The following is a 17,926-nucleotide window of genomic DNA, read 5'->3' as shown; positions in this document are numbered from 1 at the left end:
GTCAACGTTTAACATCAATAAAAATAAACGTGTGTTACATTTTGTTTACACTACATCTATACTGGAAGTAGTTAGAGTAGTAATGAGTATGGGAGAGGTAGGGTGAGAGAGAGAGAGAGAGAGAGAGAGAAAGAGAAATAGACAGAGAGTGTGAGAGAGAGAAATAGAGAGAGAGTGAGAGAGAGAAATAGAGAGAGAAAAGTAGAGAGAGAGAGAGAAAACTAGAGAGAGAGAGAGAAAAGTAGAGAGAGAGAGAGTGAAAAGTAGAGAGAGAGAGAGAGAGTAGAGAAAGAGAGTGAGAGAAAAGCAGAGAGAGAAAAGTAGAGGGAGGGAGAGAGACAAATATAGAGAGAGTGAGAGAAAAATAGAGAGAGAGAAAAAGTCTTTTTTTGTTAATTTAATAATATGTGGTCTTTTTTTTTAACTGATTGATTGATTGTCTGATTGTCATTATTATTATTGTTCTTGTTATTATAATTATCATTATTTTATCTATTCATTGTATTTTTTATATATATTTGTTTTCTAATGGAAATTAATGATTATTTGCTTAAATAAACGGTTAATTAAGTATTTGTTGTAAAAAATATATGTTCAGTGTAATTTTGTTTATGTGCTTTGGCAACATTCTTACTGAAACAGTCATGCCAATAAAGCCAAGCTGAATTGAACTGAATTGAATTGAGAGAGGGAGAGAGAGAAAAGTAGAGAGAGAGAGAGAGAGAGAGAAAAGTAGAGAGAGAAAGAGAGAAAAGTAGAGAGAGGGAGAGAGAGAGAGAGAGAGAGAAAAGTAGAGAGAGAGAGAGAGAAGTAGAGAAAGAGAGAGAGAGAAAAGTAGAGAGAGAGAGTAGAGAAAGAGAGAGAGTGAGAAAATTAGAGAGAGAAAAATAGAGAGAGAGAGAGAGAGAGAGAGAGAGAAAGAGATTGTGTGGGTGATTGATAAGCAACAAGATGGAGTGATGAAGCAGGGAAGGAAACTAGAAAAGGAGGTTGTCATGACAACACTTCTCATCCATTTCACAGCAAAGAAGAACAGAAAAATACTACAGTATGAAAAACAGAGACAGACAAAATTAAATATTTAAAGCCTTACAAAGGTAAAGGTGATTACAGTTAACGTAACTGAAGTCAGTGATCGTACCTTCGACACAGTTGGTTGAGAAAAAGGCAATGTTTCGAGTTTCCAAAGGGTTATCGTGGGTGCAGTCAGGTGACCTGGTCTGAGGCTCTGACTCCCCAGTCAGAGAAGAGTTGTCAACCTGAAAATGAGGATATTTTAAAAAAAACGTGTACCTAGCTAGTTTTTAAACGGTCGTAAAAATTAAACAATTAATAAAAGTATAGTTTCCACAGTAAAATGAAAAGTGTAATCGTGTTATATTGAGAATTTCTGTGTTCACCTTGCAGCCGTGAGCAGAGATGATCCTAAGGTCAGCAGGGATTCTGTCTCCTCCTTTCACCTCCACCAAGTCTCCAGCCACCACCTCCTCAGCATTTATCTGCAGCTTCTCACCCTCACGGATCACCAGTGCTTGCTATGTCACACAGACACATACAAATGATATTTTTGAACACAAGAAGAGGATTACATCCAGGCATCTTAAGACAGTTTAGAGGATTTTGTGTCTGAGGCAGGAGAAAATAATTGGGATTAGTCTTCAATTAGACTAATGTTAAGTGCTTAGACTAGAGTTAAAGCAGTGCTAGCGAGTCATTTGGGTTCTTTATGACCAATTTATGTTCAGGCTTATGTCTGAAAGTTTTATTTGAACCAATCGTGCAATCTCCATTAAACATGGACTGGACTTTCACATTTCACCATACGTTTGTGAAGTTTCTGGAGATTTATTATAATGCAGAAAATATTCTTATCAATGTTTAGCACCTGTGGCACCATATTCTTGAAAGACTCCATGATTTTTGAGCTCTTAGCTTCCTGGAAGTAGGAGAAGCAGCCGGTAATGATGACCACTGCAGAGAGCACGATACCCAGGTACAACTGAGGAAAGAGGGAGAGATTATGGATTAGTGTGTGCACAATCTCGTGATTATGTTCTTTTGAGGGATTACTAATCTATCCCTACTTTTTCTGTCAGTGTTCACCTGGTTTCTTAGAAACTAATTGAGGACAATGAAGTATTCTTAAGCTTATTTTTAAAAGGAGAAACGCTGCTACGCCGATGTTATTTCGCTTGTTTACATGTCTTTGTAGTTGCACGTTTGAAAGACTTTGGTTTCCCTTCGACAACAGGTGGGTGCACAACGTCTAGAGAGCTACGCTTCTGAAGAGCTTAGCTTCAATCTTAATCTAACATGCCTGGTTCTGACACTGAGATGTTCCTGATTAGTTCTTTCAGCTGTGTCACAGGTGGGCTGATATTAATCTGAAGTGATACACACAGATTCTAAAGGCACTGCCTGTTCTATCAGGTCCACTGATATTTTAGGAGCACGTTGTAGTTCATCTGTTGTTCCGTGTACTTTGTTTGCCCCTTTTCAACCTATTCTTCAATGGTGAGAACTCCCACTGGAACACCAGAGAGCAGGTATGATTTGGCTTGTGGATCGTTCGTAGTGATGCCGCTACACTGACGTGGTGGCGGTGTGTTAAGGTTTGTTGCGCTGGTGCGAGTGGATCAGACTGCTGGAGATTTTAAACAGTGTCCACTCTGTTAGGCACAGCTACCTTGTTGGTCAACCTGGTGGATGTAAATTTATAGACAGCAGCTCATCTGTTGCTGCACTTTTTTCGTGTTGGTCATGCTCTAGTCCTTCATCATTGGCCTCAGGACACAGCCCACTGGATGCTGTGGTTCTCAGTCCAGAAGTGACATTGAGTGGTTTAAACAATCCAGCAGCACAGCTATGTCTAGTGTACTTTTACCCTCACAACACACACTAAACACACCATCACCGTTTCAGTGTCAATGCAGTGCACAGAACGACCCATAAGCCAAAAACCCCAGCTGTGTGGTGGTCCTAACCACTGAGGAACAGGTTGAAAGTATGAGTAAGAAAGTATGCAGAGCAACAGGTGAATTTGAGTCTGTATTTGTAGAACTCTAAGTGCTCCGGTACGGTCAGTGGAGCTATTTTTTCCATTTTGCTATAATAATAATAATAAATCTTAATCTCCTTGCACTCCTCGAGGTCCTCCCCCTGACAACTTATTTGTACTTGCATGTTCATTTATATATGTGTGTGTGTGAGTGTGTGTGTGCCCTCACATTGTCTCCAGCTGGCTCATCTTCAGTGGCAGCCTGGATGGCATAGGCCAAGAAGCAAAGGATGGCTCCGATCCACAGCAAAATGGAAAAGCCTCCAAAGAGCTGCCGACAGAACTTCACCCACTCTGGTGTTGTGGGGGGTGGGGTCAGTGCGTTTGGGCCATCCCTGGCAAGGTACTCAGCTGCCCTAGCATTAGTCAGACCCTGGATACAGAGACACATTAACAGTGTAGCAGGAAAATTAGTTTTATGATGGACAACTCTATGTGCAGGCTCAACAACTGTATGCTTTTATAAGCAAAAATTAGAAAAGGAGGAATGCAAAGGTTGAATGGGACATGACACATTCTCCCTCAACGCATCTGTGATGACAATAAGGCTGAATGACTGCAGAGTAATTCTTTATACACAAATCAATCACAATAGATAACTCTGATAATAATACTAAAACAAGTGCTGAACTGAAACCAATTCCTCCACACCCCTAAGGTTTGCATTTGTTTATTATTCCAGAATGAATATTTGTGCCCTGTGGCACAGTGGCGCAGCAGGTAGCTGTCGCAGTTACACAGCTCCAGGGACCTGGAGGTTGTGGGTTCGATTCCCGCTCCGGGTGACTGTCTGTGAGGAGTGTGTTGTGTTCTCCCTGTGTCTGCGTGGGTTTCCTCCGGGTGACTGTCTGTGAGGAGTGTGGTGTGTTCTCTCTGTGTCTGCGTGGGTTTCCTCCGGGTGACTGTCTGTGAGGAGTGTGGTGTGTTCTCTCTGTGTCTGCGTGGGTTTCCTCCGGGTGACTGTCTGTGAGGAGTGTGGTGTGTTCTCCCTGGGTCTGCGTGGGTTTCCTCCAGGTGACTGTCTGTGAGGAGTGTGGTGTGTTCTCCCTGTGTCTGCGTGGGTTTCCTCCGGGTGACTGTCTGTGAGGAGTGTGTTGTGTTCTCCCTGTGTCTGCGTGGGTTTCTTCCGGGTGACTGTCTGTGAGGAGTGTGGTGTGTTCTCTCTGTGTCTGCGTGGGTTTCCTCCGGGTGACTGTCTGTGAGGAGTGTGTTGTGTTCTCCCTGTGTCTGCGTGGGTTTCTTCCGGGTGACTGTCTGTGAGGAGTGTGGTGTGTTCTCTCTGTGTCTGCGTGGGTTTCCTCCGGGTGACTGTCTGTGAGGAGTGTGGTGTGTTCTCTCTGTGTCTGCGTGGGTTTCCTCCGGGTGACTGTCTGTGAGGAGTGTGGTGTGTTCTCCCTGGGTCTGCGTGGGTTTCCTCCAGGTGACTGTTTGTGAGGAGTGTGGTGTGTTCTCCCTGTGTCTGCGTGGGTTTCCTCCGGGTGACTGTCTGTGAGGAGTGTGGTGTGTTCTCCCTGTGTCTGCGTGGGTTTCCTCCAGGTGACTGTTTGTGAGGAGTGTGGTGTGTTCTCTCTGTGTCTGCGTGGGTTTCCTCCGGGTGACTGTCTGTGAGGAGTGTGGTGTGTTCTCCCTGGGTCCGCGTGGGTTTCCTCCGGGTGACCGTCTGTGAGGAGTGTGGTGTGTTCTCCCTGTGTCTGCGTGGGTTTCCTCCGGGTGACCGTCTGTGAGGAGTGTGGTGTGTTCTCCCTGTGTCTGCGTGGGTTTCCTCCGGGTGACTGTCTGTGAGGAGTGTGTTGTGTTCTCCCTGTGTCTGCGTGGGTTTCCTCCGGGTGACTGTCTGGGAGGAGTGTGGTGTGTTCTCCCTGTGTCTGCGTGGGTTTCCTCCGGGTGACTGTCTGTGAGGAGTGTGGTGTGTTCTCTCTGTGTCTGCGTGGGTTTCCTCCGGGTGACTGTCTGTGAGGAGTGTGTTGTGTTCTCCCTGTGTCTGCGTGGGTTTCTTCCGGGTGACTGTCTGTGAGGAGTGTGGTGTGTTCTCTCTGTGTCTGCGTGGGTTTCCTCCGGGTGACTGTCTGTGAGGAGTGTGTTGTGTTCTCTCTGTGTCTGCGTGGGTTTCCTCCGGGTGACTGTCTGTGAGGAGTGTGGTGTGTTCTCCCTGGGTCCGCGTGGGTTTCCTCCGGGTGACTGTCTGTGAGGAGTGTGGTGTGTTCTCTCTGTGTCTGCTTGGGTTTCCTCCGGGTGCTCCGGTTTCCTCCCACAGTCCAAAAGTACATGCTGATAGGTGGATTGGCGACTCAAAAGTGTCTGTAGGTGTGTGAATGTGTGAGTGTGTCTATGTTGCCCTGTGAAGGACTGGCGCCCCCTCCAGGGTGTATTCCCGCCTTGCGCCCAATGATTCCATGTAGGCTCTGGATCCACTGCGACCCTGAACTGGATAAGCACTTACAGATAATGAATGAATGAATAGGTCAATTTCTGGCTACTTCACTGATCAGTAGCAGTATAACTACTGGAAGTTTTTTTTATTATGAACCTAGAGTTAACAGGTCTCTCCAGCCCTCAGGAATTCTTACCCTACATAAGACATATAAAGATTCATTTACAAAATGATGTGGATATTTCTGACACTTCCTGTCACATCATCTTGTCTGTGTCATTTGAAAAAGTACTTGATGAACAACAGTGGAGATTCTCAAACCAGTGTCCTCACACTGTTAGCCGTAAACACTGAGAGAACAAGGGGCAGGTGCACAGACCTGTGTTTGTTGCGTGCTGCTATTGTGCAAGCCCTGGTCAATGCATACGTATGCAAATCTTTTTATTCAGAAATACTTTTCCGTAGGCTGGCTTGTGAACCTTAACTTTACATCCCATGAATTGAACAACTCTTCTGCTCCCCCTGAATTCAGAGAAAACAAATCATGTGCAGAACCTACCTGCACAATATCAGTGCTGTACTTTCGGCACACTTCTTCTATGGACATCTTATGCTCTGTCTAATTAGGAGAAAGAAAGCAGCACAGACAGAGTGTAAAAAGAAACAGAGTGAAAGAGGAAAAAAAAGATTGATTAGGCATAAACATATAAATAAATAAATGAATGAGAAAGACATTTGGTGGTATGTTTTGCTGCTATGATGTTAAAGTTTTAAAAAATTAAAATGTGCGGGCATTTCACAGTGGTATTACTGGTCTCTAATAGTCTTTTTCTACGAAGGTGATGTGGTTCAGTTACAAATCTGTGATCGCATTTTGGTTTGTTGTTTTCAATGCCCAGTAAACCTTACTGTACCTGTGCTAAATTTGGTTACACTTTTTGAATAATGGCGCAAAACCACTAACTGGTGTAATGCACTCATCACACTTGTTAACAATTGTTATGCTGTGCCTCAGCTTTTCACAGGAACTCATCCAGTATACGGATAGCTCTGGGTTTGAATGTGTAATCACACAGTGCTGTAATACACTGACCAGCTGAAAAACGCAACTAAGTTTCTTCCACAGTTATTGTATCATTTCTTAGTTTTAACTTATTTTCACCTGCTGAACTAAAGTGAATGATATCACACACATAACAATAATGAGGGAGTTTATCAGTGAAGTAAACAAACAAAAAACAACTTCAACAATCCGTGAAAGACAGAAGACTGAACTTTTTTCAGTTTCATATGTCACTTCACGGTAAAACTACAAAAGAAAGTGCAATTTGAAATAAAACCAAAAGTGTCTTTTTAAATCTTTTAGTTCTTAAAGGGTGTAACAGAACAATACGCATGTGTGTTTGACCCTTACCAACGGTACTTCCTTCTTCAAGTCATCCAGATCCTTCCCTCCTTTCTTTTTTGGGGAGTCTTTTTCATCGTTGTCCTGCGTGGTTGCCACGCGATAGCTGTCCGAACGTCCATACTGCAGAATAAAGTTTAGGATATTATGATATTATACGATATTACTATCCTAATATATTAAGATATTACATTAGTGTTGGGAGATCTAAACAAATATAAAAACATAATGAATAGTAATTTGAGACATGAATGTCAACCAAGAAATTGGAAAATAGATTATCAATTTATTCATTTATTTTTTGGAGTAATGAGTCTAAAACCAGACACAAATGACAATTAGAGTTAATGATGTTTTTTAGTAGGATGGAGGTAGGGGATTGAGGTCCCAATCTAATATATATTGGCATTTCTGAATCTGATTAATGGAAATGACTTGAATCTAACCTTTAAAGGCTAAGCAGCAGCTCTATGAAAGAGTCAAACAAATAAACACAGTGGAGTTTGAGTTCCTAACTTGTGTTTATTGAGAGTCAGAAAACATGTTATTTCTTACTAATTGAAGGAATAAGGTTTAAAAGACCGTTGCCTGTGACGTAGATGGTGGACAACAACTCTAAAAGCTGCACTTAATTTAATGCAAAATGAGGAAAAGGTGTGTTGTTTTTGGCTGCAATCATTCAATGTACAGTGGGACATCTGTGCACAAATGGCCCAAAGATCCCAAAATATCCAGAAAATGGACTAAATTTGTCCACTTTAAACGGGCACTTTGGAAAGGACCCTCCGCTCACTCCGTTATCTGTAGCTCATTTCACTGGCGCTTTTCCAACAATATGGGCATGTAAGGACACCAACGAAAGGTGTTCAAGAGCCTCTGTAACATGGAGGTAAACAGGGTAAGGACACTCACTTCGCCTGTTTTAGTTGGTGTTAGTTAACGTTAGCTTGACTCGCTAAACTCGGTGGCTCAGATTATACTCGTCTACGTAGCTGCATTACGGAGGTTTATAGTGTCGGATGAATTCGAGTTTGACTTCGATCACATTTACAAGAATAACGGTACCTCTACATTTGAGTTTAGCTTATTGCTAGGCTATTGTCATGAATAATGTTGGGTATTTAGCTAGATACTGTCATAACAGTCAGTCATAACGGTGTTTTACCGCGGCGTTGTTCAGCTGTTGTCCACCAGTGACGTCACGGTTGCGTTCGAGAATTTCCGTAGCGAGCTCGGGTTTTTCCGTCAGTTTAATAAAATTGTCAGTTTTAAAGCAAATTAAGCAGCTATTTTCATTTTAATTAATACATATATGTCAGTAACTACAATAATAATGTGAAATATTCATGGAGGTCCATTAAATGGTGCTTAGCCTTTAATAGTTGATTGCTCTTGCTTGGCTTATCCAAAATCAAACGAGTCATAGTCCTTAAATAGCAAGACATAAGCAAACTCAGAGCTCAGACTTCAGATTCCTCTATAGTCACTGAAAAACTGCAGCATGCAAAATAAATGTGTTTGTTTATATCTACAGTTGCACTTTTCCTCTGTTCAATGGACAGCGTCTTTAATAATTTTCTCGTTTTTTCTCCTCCTGAGTTTTGTCATGTGTTGCAATCCCTTCCTTTGAATTCCATTCAGTATATAATTAAATAGCTGTAAAACCTGATTCTGAAATCTGAGCTCATTTAATTTGCAATTTTGTGATTCTTTACATTTTGAGTGAAATGGATGCAAACTTATAATTTATTTTCTCTTAACGTAATCCTGGCCACAAACAATTTAAATATTTATACATTTTCACATAACAAATCAAATAAAAATTTAATTTTATTAATTCACTTATTGCATTTCAGCAGTTTTTATTATTCATCTAAAAAAACGCTGTTGAATTTAAGCACAAAAATGAAAAAAATAAACCCTCTCAATTATCCTAAACAATGAAGTTTTCTAATTATTTCAACAGGAAATGTGCACTGTAGACTTAAGGAAGAGGATTTATTGTTAGCTAAATGACTTGTGGAAATCAAGTCCACAACTGCAGGGGTAATTATTTAAAATTCATTAAGGTCCAGTGAGAGAAAAATTTCTCAAGCCAAGGTTCGGAACATAACGTATAACCTGCATTATGATTAGTGCCATATCCTGCATAATGACGTAGCCTTGTAGCTATAGCACCATTTTATGTCGTTAACAACAGGATTTAAAATCAAATTACCCTTTCAATTACATTCCAATATATTTCAACACGATTTATAAATATTGTAAATTACAAATTATCTAAATAAAATGTCCTTTTCTCATTTCAATTTATTTACAAATAAAACAATGATTAAAAAAATGCAAGTGTAAATAATGTCCTTTATGACTTATGACTAGTTGCAGTTGATTTACTGCTTTACATAACCAGCAATCTGATTGGTTCTTATTGCTGGAGGGCGGGACTTTATCCGTGAACAATAAGCTGATTGGCTCTTTATGCTGCAGGACAGAAATCCATGTTCAGTGTCATAAGAATTTCAACCTGTAATTGTTCCTTTATTTTTAATGTTTCTGGTTTTACCTCAAACAACACCATCATCCTGAAAGTGTACAGAATAGCTTTTATCACGTCCCTTGGGCTGTATTTACTGGCCCCAGGACAGGAGTCTGGAGCCCCGCCCTGTGGGTGTCACTCATCATAATGCATGGATCTGATTGGCTGAGTAGCCTCAAGTGCGATATACAGAAACACATGTGATTAGTTTATGAGTTTCCTAGAGCGCTAAAACGGAACCGTAACGACTAGAAGATTCACACCATTTAAAACAAACAGCTCTTAATAGTTTATCAGTTACAGGTCCAGGTCCGTGTAGGACAGCATCTGGGTCCGGACTAGGGTTGTGCCATATCGTATCGTGTGCAATAATATCGCAATTTTATTTTTAAACGATAAAAGAAAAATCAATATCGTGATTATCGTGATATTCTGACTTGTTTACGTCATGATGTCATTTACGCACAGAGACAGGTGTCATGGAAATTTGCTCTGCGTTCAAAAATTTGCTCCAAAGGATGAGTGACTTCAGTCGTGTGGAGGTGGTTTGGAAATAAAATATCAATATTGTAAATATTTTTAATACAAATGTCAGAATCTTGGAAAGTTACGGTTGTTTAAAAAATAAGCAAATGTTTTCACATTTATTTGTAATGTCTTTTGAATGTTTGAAATGGTTAGATTTGTACTAAAATAAAATGTGATTAAATATAATTTAAATAAGTAATTAAATATATTATTCATTTAAAATAATTAATATTAATATAACATTTATTTTGTCACAACAGTGTGTTCTTGAAATTAATAAAAGTGTTGTTTTTTTTTCATATCGCCAAGAATATCGTTACTGCCAAAAATAACCTGAAATATCGTCAAATTATTTTAGGGCCATATCACCCACCCCTAGTCAAGACTCCTGTTTGTGACCCCTGTGCTACCGTGATTTTAAGCCAAGATATAAAAAAAATGTGTAATACTTTAAATGATATATTTAGCACATTTTATAGCTTCAGGCAAAAAAAGCTAGAACGCAAAATCAAGAGGAAATTCCACTCAGATTGAACATGCACACACACCCACACCATTATTACTGCACATGCTCTGTCCTTCTGAGTTCCCCTGATATGTATTAGAGATGTGTGTGTGCCGGTACATTTTTGCGCATGTGTGTGTGCGTGTAGTGAAGGGTGGTCTACTGTGGTAATGTGGTTAATCCATACTAAGTCACTGTACTGACGTGTCATCTGTTAATATGCTGTGTCTCGGTGGCCTATTTGGAGCTGGTAACCAACGCATGGTGAAACAATCACAATTTTGATTGAAATATTATTTAAAAATTCTATCAATGATTTGATGAAAAATTATTTTGAAGCATAATAAAACAGTGAAAAAATTGAAGATCATTTTAATATCATAACGCAGCAAAAAATATATATATTTGAGGCTGTAGTAGTCTTAACTTACATAATACACACAGAAATACTGCAACTAAATCAAACAAAATGCCAGAGTTACAGCATTTGAGTTTGTTCGTGCATGTTTGTGTGTGTGTGTGTGTGTCGCTGATGGTTCAGGTTGTATTTGATCAGTTTGGCCATCTGTCGAGACTTTCCTCATTCTGTCCTCTGGCTGCGACAGTAGAGCAGGATTATGATTGTTTACTACAGCTTGGATTAACCCACTGAACAGTTGTAATGTAAGTCTCTCTCTCTCTCTTTCTCTCTCTCCCACTGAAAGACTCAGATGTCCATATATTCCCTTCTTCAAATTCATTTGATATCCTGGGTATTCTCTCTCATACATTGCTGAATGTATCTATGAGTCCCCAGAAGTGTGCTCCTAGCTTCATTCCCAAAGCATTTTTCATTTGACGCACACTCTCATTTAACACAAACAATGTTAGCCAGGGGAAATATTGTAGTACTTTTATTTCAAGTCACCTTGATTATTGCGAGTTCCTTTGGGAGCAGTAAAAGTGCACTTTTCATGGATAATCAGTACCAATGCATAAAGCACTCACACTGGATTTAGTTCTAGAAACAGCTTACCAGTGGATGGCAGAGAAATCACATCATGTACTCAAATACCAAATGTCAATATGTAACAATATGCTGCCCATTCATTCATTCATTGTCTGAAACCAGGGTCGTGGTGGGTCCGGAGCCTATCACTGGGGGAAAGGCAGAAACACACCCTAGAGGGAGCGCCAGTCCTTTGCAGGGCATCACACACTCACATATTCACTCACACCTATGGACACTTTTGAGTCGCCAATTCATCTACCAACGGGTGTTGGAAACCAGAGGAAACCCACACGGACATAGGGAGAACACACCAAACTCGGAGCAGGGCTTGAACCCACAACCTCAGGACCCTGGAACTGTGGACAGCGACCACCATGCCATTGTGTTAATCCATACACATCTGTAATAATATTAACACGGCTGGTAGCTGAAAAAAAGTTGTGTACCTGCACTCCAGTTAATCATCAGAGATATTTGGTAAAAGAGATTGTCCCATAACCCCACACACAAACACACAATTTTTTACACACACACTAGGGGTAGTGAACTGACACTCAAGCAAGACAGGGGGCCGTAAAGCCGTTAGGTGCCTTGCTCAAGGGCACTTCAGTCATGCAACACAGAGTTTTTTGTCACAAACGTGTTTCATACCTCATCAAAAGTCCACTGAAACACTACTATTTTATCACATTTTCACTCAGGTGCCAATCAGTACAGTTGATATGGTCATGCAGATGAACTGAACCGCTAAACTGGATAGTATTACAACAGCCCACCAATCAATTCCACTCTGTGACTCTACGATTTCTAGGTGCTGTTGTGTTTGATATGGCAGCTGATAGAACTTGAATAATTATTGTAACTATACAATTAAATATAATAATTATATTTCCTAATTAACCTTACTTATTTAGGTTTATGTAAGGAAATTAGAGTGTTCCAGCAGGGTACATGCAATCAAAACTATAACCAAACAAATTAAAACTCTTTCATTGTAAACATTGTTTGCCATTTTAGTATCTCTCCCTACTGTATCTTGTTTTTATTTACTGCTTTATTGCCCAATATCATAGGGGGACTATGGCTGTGTTCACAAATTTGCTAGTAATTAGTAGAGCTGGAACAAAAAAATCAAAACACAATTCATTAAGAAGCAATCCAAAATCTAACAAGGTTAAATTATAAATGAACAGCTTATCCAGGCGCCAGTCCTTCAGAGGGCGACACACACTCACTCACTCACAAACGGACAATTTAAAATGGAAAACTGAACACTGAAGAAATCTATATATAAATATATAAAGATACCTAATACTCTGGTGCATATAGAATTAGAAATGTATTAAAACACTAATATTTTATTATATTTTAAAGAATTCTGACATTTTTGTGCAATCCGTACTTAATATAATTAGACAATCTATCCCCCATGATGATTAATTCATACACACAAATATGCTTACCATTGACCACATATGTTTAACACATAAAGCACTACAGTGAAAGGTAATACAACCTTCTTGAACGCTTATTAGGGCCTTACAGTTATTATTTTATAGCCCTTTAACAGATGGTACATCCAGGCAAATAAAATAACATTTGTTATCTCAGTAATTACATATAATACAATGACTGAGAAATCAATCCTGAGGGAGAGAAAACAAACTAAGCGATTCTACTCAGTGGGCGATCACATTAAGCTTCTTGATCGACTGGGGAATGTCCAACAGGATGTGACATCACCATGAAGAACAGGTCATCAACGAATAGCATGACAGCCTGCAAATATTGATTGGGTGACCCTGAGCTGTGGCATAAAATCATTATGGATGTCATACGTAGTGGAAAACTACATAACACACACACAGTCTTATACCCTCCATCTCTCACAGGGAACAGCCAGTACCGTCAGTGTGAACGGGATATTGAACAGTGGTTTACACAACCATGTATAATCACACATCTCTGACTCATTCTCTCTTTCTCTGTGTCATCTGTCCATCTCGCTCTTTCAAGCTCACACTAACAAATACACACACCTTACACCCTATGGCACCCTACAAACCTCAACTTTAAGTTGCATAATGCATAAGTATACATTAGAATGAGTCTGTGTTTAAAATGGTAGCTGAAAATGGCTACAATGGTGGGGGGGGGGGGGGGGGGGTCCTTTCTCATGGCTCGAATTACCATGAGCACATACTCACCCTTCCCTTCTAGTTCCCAGATTGGTTTGACTCTTTGGAGCAGTGCCCCAAGGGCATCACAGCCGGAATCACCCTCACCAGCGCACTGGTCCCAATCCAATGCCCTCAAGCCTCAGACGCCAAACCACCAACTACGGCCACCTGAAGGTGACACGATCTCCATTCCTTTTCCCTCCTCGTCCTTTATCCTCCCCCATTCCTTCTTAGGAAACTGAGTTACACCCTATCGCATGACCCTTCGACTGCCTGACCTTCATTCATCTCTTCCCTATGCACCAGTCTCATGCAGCTCCTTATTATCGATTGAGGTTTATTTAAATTAGCTTTTACCATTACCGTTCTTTAGCCCCCTGTTGTGCAAATTAACACATTACAGCAGTACTAGCACTGGGAATTTCCACTCTGATGAACCCTTGAGTGTCAAACACAGTCCTCCCTCCAGGGGCCCGACAAAGACTAAGATAGAATGACACCATTTAGATACGTCTACAGCATTCAGAAGAGTAATGATTGAATGATAGAGGTGGGTTCATTTGTCAAGTTTACACCTGCTTTTGTCCAGCACAGTCGTAAGGAAATACAGGCAGACGCTCCTGATTTGACAGAAGCTTCAATAAAATCTTAAACCTGAAGGTTGCTGCATTAGGTGTTGACTGTAACACCAATTTGAATCAGTAATACATGCAGAAACTGGGGGAGCAGGCATCCATCTTGACGCAGTTGTCTGCACCAGTCCTCTGTCTGTTCCATTGATCAACCATTTGGACTCACTGGACGTCACGAGTCCAGCACATAGTGTGACTGTATTTGGCTATAAAAGGGTATCAAAAGAGGGTAGAATGCTCATCACTGTCTGTATTCTGATCTGGGGTCTGTTCTTCTACAGCACTGCAACATATCATACCATCACTATCCTACAACCATCCTCCAGCCATTCTGATAACGGGATCTGCAGCTGTGCGTCTCGTCATAAAGAAGCTTGGGCACATATTAGGGTCGGTCCCAAAAATGAAATAAAACATGAAAGGTGTTATCGAGTTCGTATTCTGGTGTGTGGTGCTGTAGAAGACGACGGCAGTGCACCCTGTGAATATCAATCACGTCTTCCATAGGTGACGGTTGTTTTCTTTAAACGCGAGAGAACAGACCAGTGGAAGACGGAAAAAGGAACTATTTTAATGTTAAATTCACCACAGCTAAAAAATTAGATCCAAGTAATATGTACGGGACAATACAAACGAATTACTCTAACGCTATGGAAAATGGAATTATGGGACAGACGGTTAAAACACGATGAAAATTAAATGAATATAGTGAGTCTCATTTTGAGCTAAAGTCTAGTTCTTACCCCCATGTTGGCGCAGTCAGCGGGTGTCTCTGCTGTCGTTCAAATGGCGTTGGCTTTTCTCCGTCAGTCAGGAGAGAGATGGAAAACGAAAAACGCGCGGAGAAAAACCTTAAAGACCCCTGCTCAGTGGTAGACAAAAATAATGAATGAAATGAGAGATTTCTCTAAGATATCATTTATAATATCGAACGCGGTGGGGCCGTCATGAAGTAAACCCCGCTATAAAGTGTCGGTTTAGCAGCGCGAGGGGTCGGTTCGTTGAGGTGATTCGGGTGCGCGCGCCGCCGCTCTCACCAACGCTAAAGCAGCCGGCCACTGAAGAGCCGAAGTGCTTTCCTCTCAACGATGTGTCCCTCCGCCTCTCCTTGGTACCGCGGCACACCCCGGTCCGCTCAATGCTCGGCTGAAAGAAGCGCCGGCGACCGTACCAAACTTTGCTAAGGGCAATTTGATTATACGCAGCAAAAGTATGTGGACGCGTTAAATCACATTGTCTCTCGGTTATCTACTATTCTAATGTAGGATTATCAGTTAGGAGTATTAGCAACGTATAATGTAATTAGTAACGTTAACACGAGTAAAGAGCTTTATAGAGGGGTCAGCACACAAAAAAAGATACTTTATGATAGTAACAGAACTAGTGGGGCTACTATGATTTAACGTGTCCACATAGTTTTGTGGTGTATATTGTAAGGAGTAACGTTAATATATTTTTTTAGTCCCCTGACATTATTTAATGTATTTTTTGATCTGTTATTTGTTATTAGGTAATTACGTATTTAATTTATACCAACTCCTCACAAACAGTCACCCGGAGCGGGAATCGAATCCACAACACAGCTCCAGGGACCTGCAGGTTGTGGGTTCGATTCCCGCTCCGAGTGTCTGTGAGGAGTGTGGTGTTTTCTCTCTGTGTCTGTGTGGGTTTCCTCCAGGTGACTGTCTGTGAGGAGTGTGGTGTGTTCTCCCTGTGTCTAAGTGGGTTTCCTCCGGGTGACTGTCTGTGAGGAGTGTGGTGTTTTCTCTCTGTGTCTGTGTGGGTTTCCTCCAGGTGACTGTCTGTGAGGAGTGTGGTGTGTTCTCCCTGTGTCTAAGTGGGTTTCCTCCGGGTGACTGTCGGTGAGGAGTGTGGTGTTTTCTCTCTGTGTCTGTGTGGGTTTCCTCCAGGTGACTGTCTGTGAGGTGTGTGGTGTGTTCTCTCTGTGTCTGCATGGGTTTCCTCCGGGTGACTGTCTGTGAGGAGTGTGGTGTGTTCTCCCTGTGTCTAAGTGGGTTTCCTCCGGGTGACTGTCTGTGAGGAGTGTGGTGTGTTCTCTCTGTGTCCGCGTGGGTTTCCTCCGGGTGCTCCGGTTTCCTCCCACACTCCAAAAACACACATTGGTAGGTGGATTGGCGACTCAAAAGTGTCCGTAGGTGTAAATCTGTGTGTGTTGCCCTGTGAAGGACTGGCGCCCCCTCCAGGGTGTATTCCCACCTTGCACCCAATGATTCCAGGTAGGCTCTGGACCCACTGCGACCCTGAACTGGATAAAAACATCTATAAAAATCACTGTCTGTGAGCAAAGTAAGTCAAAAAAAAAAAAAAAAACACTGTCTGGTGCAAAGAAGCAGCCCTACGTCAACATGATCCAGAAGCTCAGTTAAAAATGGACAGAGCCAAGATGGAAAACTGCTTTGTGGTTCGATGAATACAAACTTGAAATTGTCTTTTGGAAACAACGACGCCATGTCCTGCATACTCAAGAGATGTGGGACCATCCCCCAAGCCTGCATCTCTGGTGGTATAAGGGTTCCATTAGTGCCTATGGCATGAGCACTTTACACATCTGGAAAGGCACTGTCAATACTGAACATTACATAGAGGTTTTGGAACAAAAACAATTCTCTTATCCAGACCAACTTCTCTTTCAAGGGAGGCCTTGCATATTTCAGCAAAACAGTGCTAAACCACATACTGCATCAAGCAAAACAGCATGGTTTCGCAGAAGAAGAACTCTGCCTTCAGTCCGGAACCTTCCCCCATAGAAAACATTTTCTCTCTTTCTATATCTGATATGTTTTCTATGTTCTACTGTGATTAAGATGTGTCTCTAACGTTTATAAATAATTGCGTTTAGTTCTCTTTACACTTATTTACATTTTATGTAGCATCCCAACATTTGTGGGTTTTAAAAACCTACATTTACAGGTTAGTCTTCGACCCTTCTGTTTGATTGTGATGATTTTTGTCTTATGTGTATTTTTAAATGTTGTTTTACTTACTTATTTACTGAGTATATTGGGGACCCCTGCTACCAAACATTGCATAATGAGAAGTCACAAGCTCCGCTGCGGCATAGCATCCTAAAAAGTATCCTGTGGGAGGATTTCTCCAGCACTGTGACTCACATGCAGACCTTATTGCTCCGTCTCCAGCCTCAACAGTGGCAGGTACTGATTAACAAGCTGCCAGTGACTGATGACCAGCCCATACCAGACTTCTCTTCCCCAGTGGAGGAGCTCTTGAACGATGCTTCCATTGCTGTTTACATCTGAGAGTGACTTATGTCTAGGGACCACCATTTGAGTTACTTTGGTCCAGATGTGCCCGGATATGGGATTCCATACATGACTGCTGCTGCTGTCCTCGGTTTTTGTCTGCCTTCATGGCTGCATCATCCTGTGTCCTAGAGCTACCGTCTCCTATAGACATTCACTGTACCTATCTGACATGGATGATCCCTATCCACCATCCCCGCTGGGTCACATGCCTTTGGTTTGACTTTATATGGAACCCATCATGGGCCTTCAGAAGCTGCAAAATGTAATAAAAATTATACTCTGCCTCCTCAGGGATAGATTCTGAAAAAGTATATTGCTGCACATTTGAGTTGTGTTTGTTGCCTCAGAGAAAGCAGCAGAAAGACACACAATAATTCTCTGCTTCCTCTGAGGCAGCAGTCAGGAGCTTCATTGTGTCTTAGTGCTTGCCTCAGAG

General features: G+C 41.5%; 1 protein-coding gene across 2 annotated transcripts in view; it reads right to left on the bottom strand.

Moving 5' to 3' along the window:
- Positions 1-17,926, bottom strand: part of atp1a3a (ATPase Na+/K+ transporting subunit alpha 3a) — a 45,891-nt gene that overhangs the window by 18,800 nt on the left and 9,165 nt on the right. Inside the window, exons 1-7 of one of the 2 annotated variants that reach the window (XM_066673664.1) lie at positions 14,950-15,256; positions 6,844-6,957; positions 5,989-6,048; positions 3,228-3,431; positions 1,886-1,999; positions 1,401-1,535; positions 1,142-1,259 (exon numbers count right to left, since the gene is read on the bottom strand). In XM_066673664.1, the coding sequence (XP_066529761.1) occupies positions 1,142-1,259; positions 1,401-1,535; positions 1,886-1,999; positions 3,228-3,431; positions 5,989-6,048; positions 6,844-6,957; positions 14,950-14,955 (751 nt within the window). In that variant the 5' untranslated portion in view covers positions 14,956-15,256. Of the gene's footprint in view, positions 1-1,141; positions 1,260-1,400; positions 1,536-1,885; positions 2,000-3,227; positions 3,432-5,988; positions 6,049-6,843; positions 6,958-14,949; positions 15,257-17,926 lie in introns of those variants that run through there. The other variant, XM_066673665.1, reaches the window with a different exon arrangement.

Source organism: Hoplias malabaricus, chromosome 6 (assembly GCF_029633855.1).
Source record: "Hoplias malabaricus isolate fHopMal1 chromosome 6, fHopMal1.hap1, whole genome shotgun sequence".
Lineage (NCBI taxonomy): Eukaryota > Metazoa > Chordata > Actinopteri > Characiformes > Erythrinidae > Hoplias > Hoplias malabaricus.
Note: the sequence above shows the minus strand (reverse complement) of the source record. Positions and strands in the feature narration are given on the sequence as shown.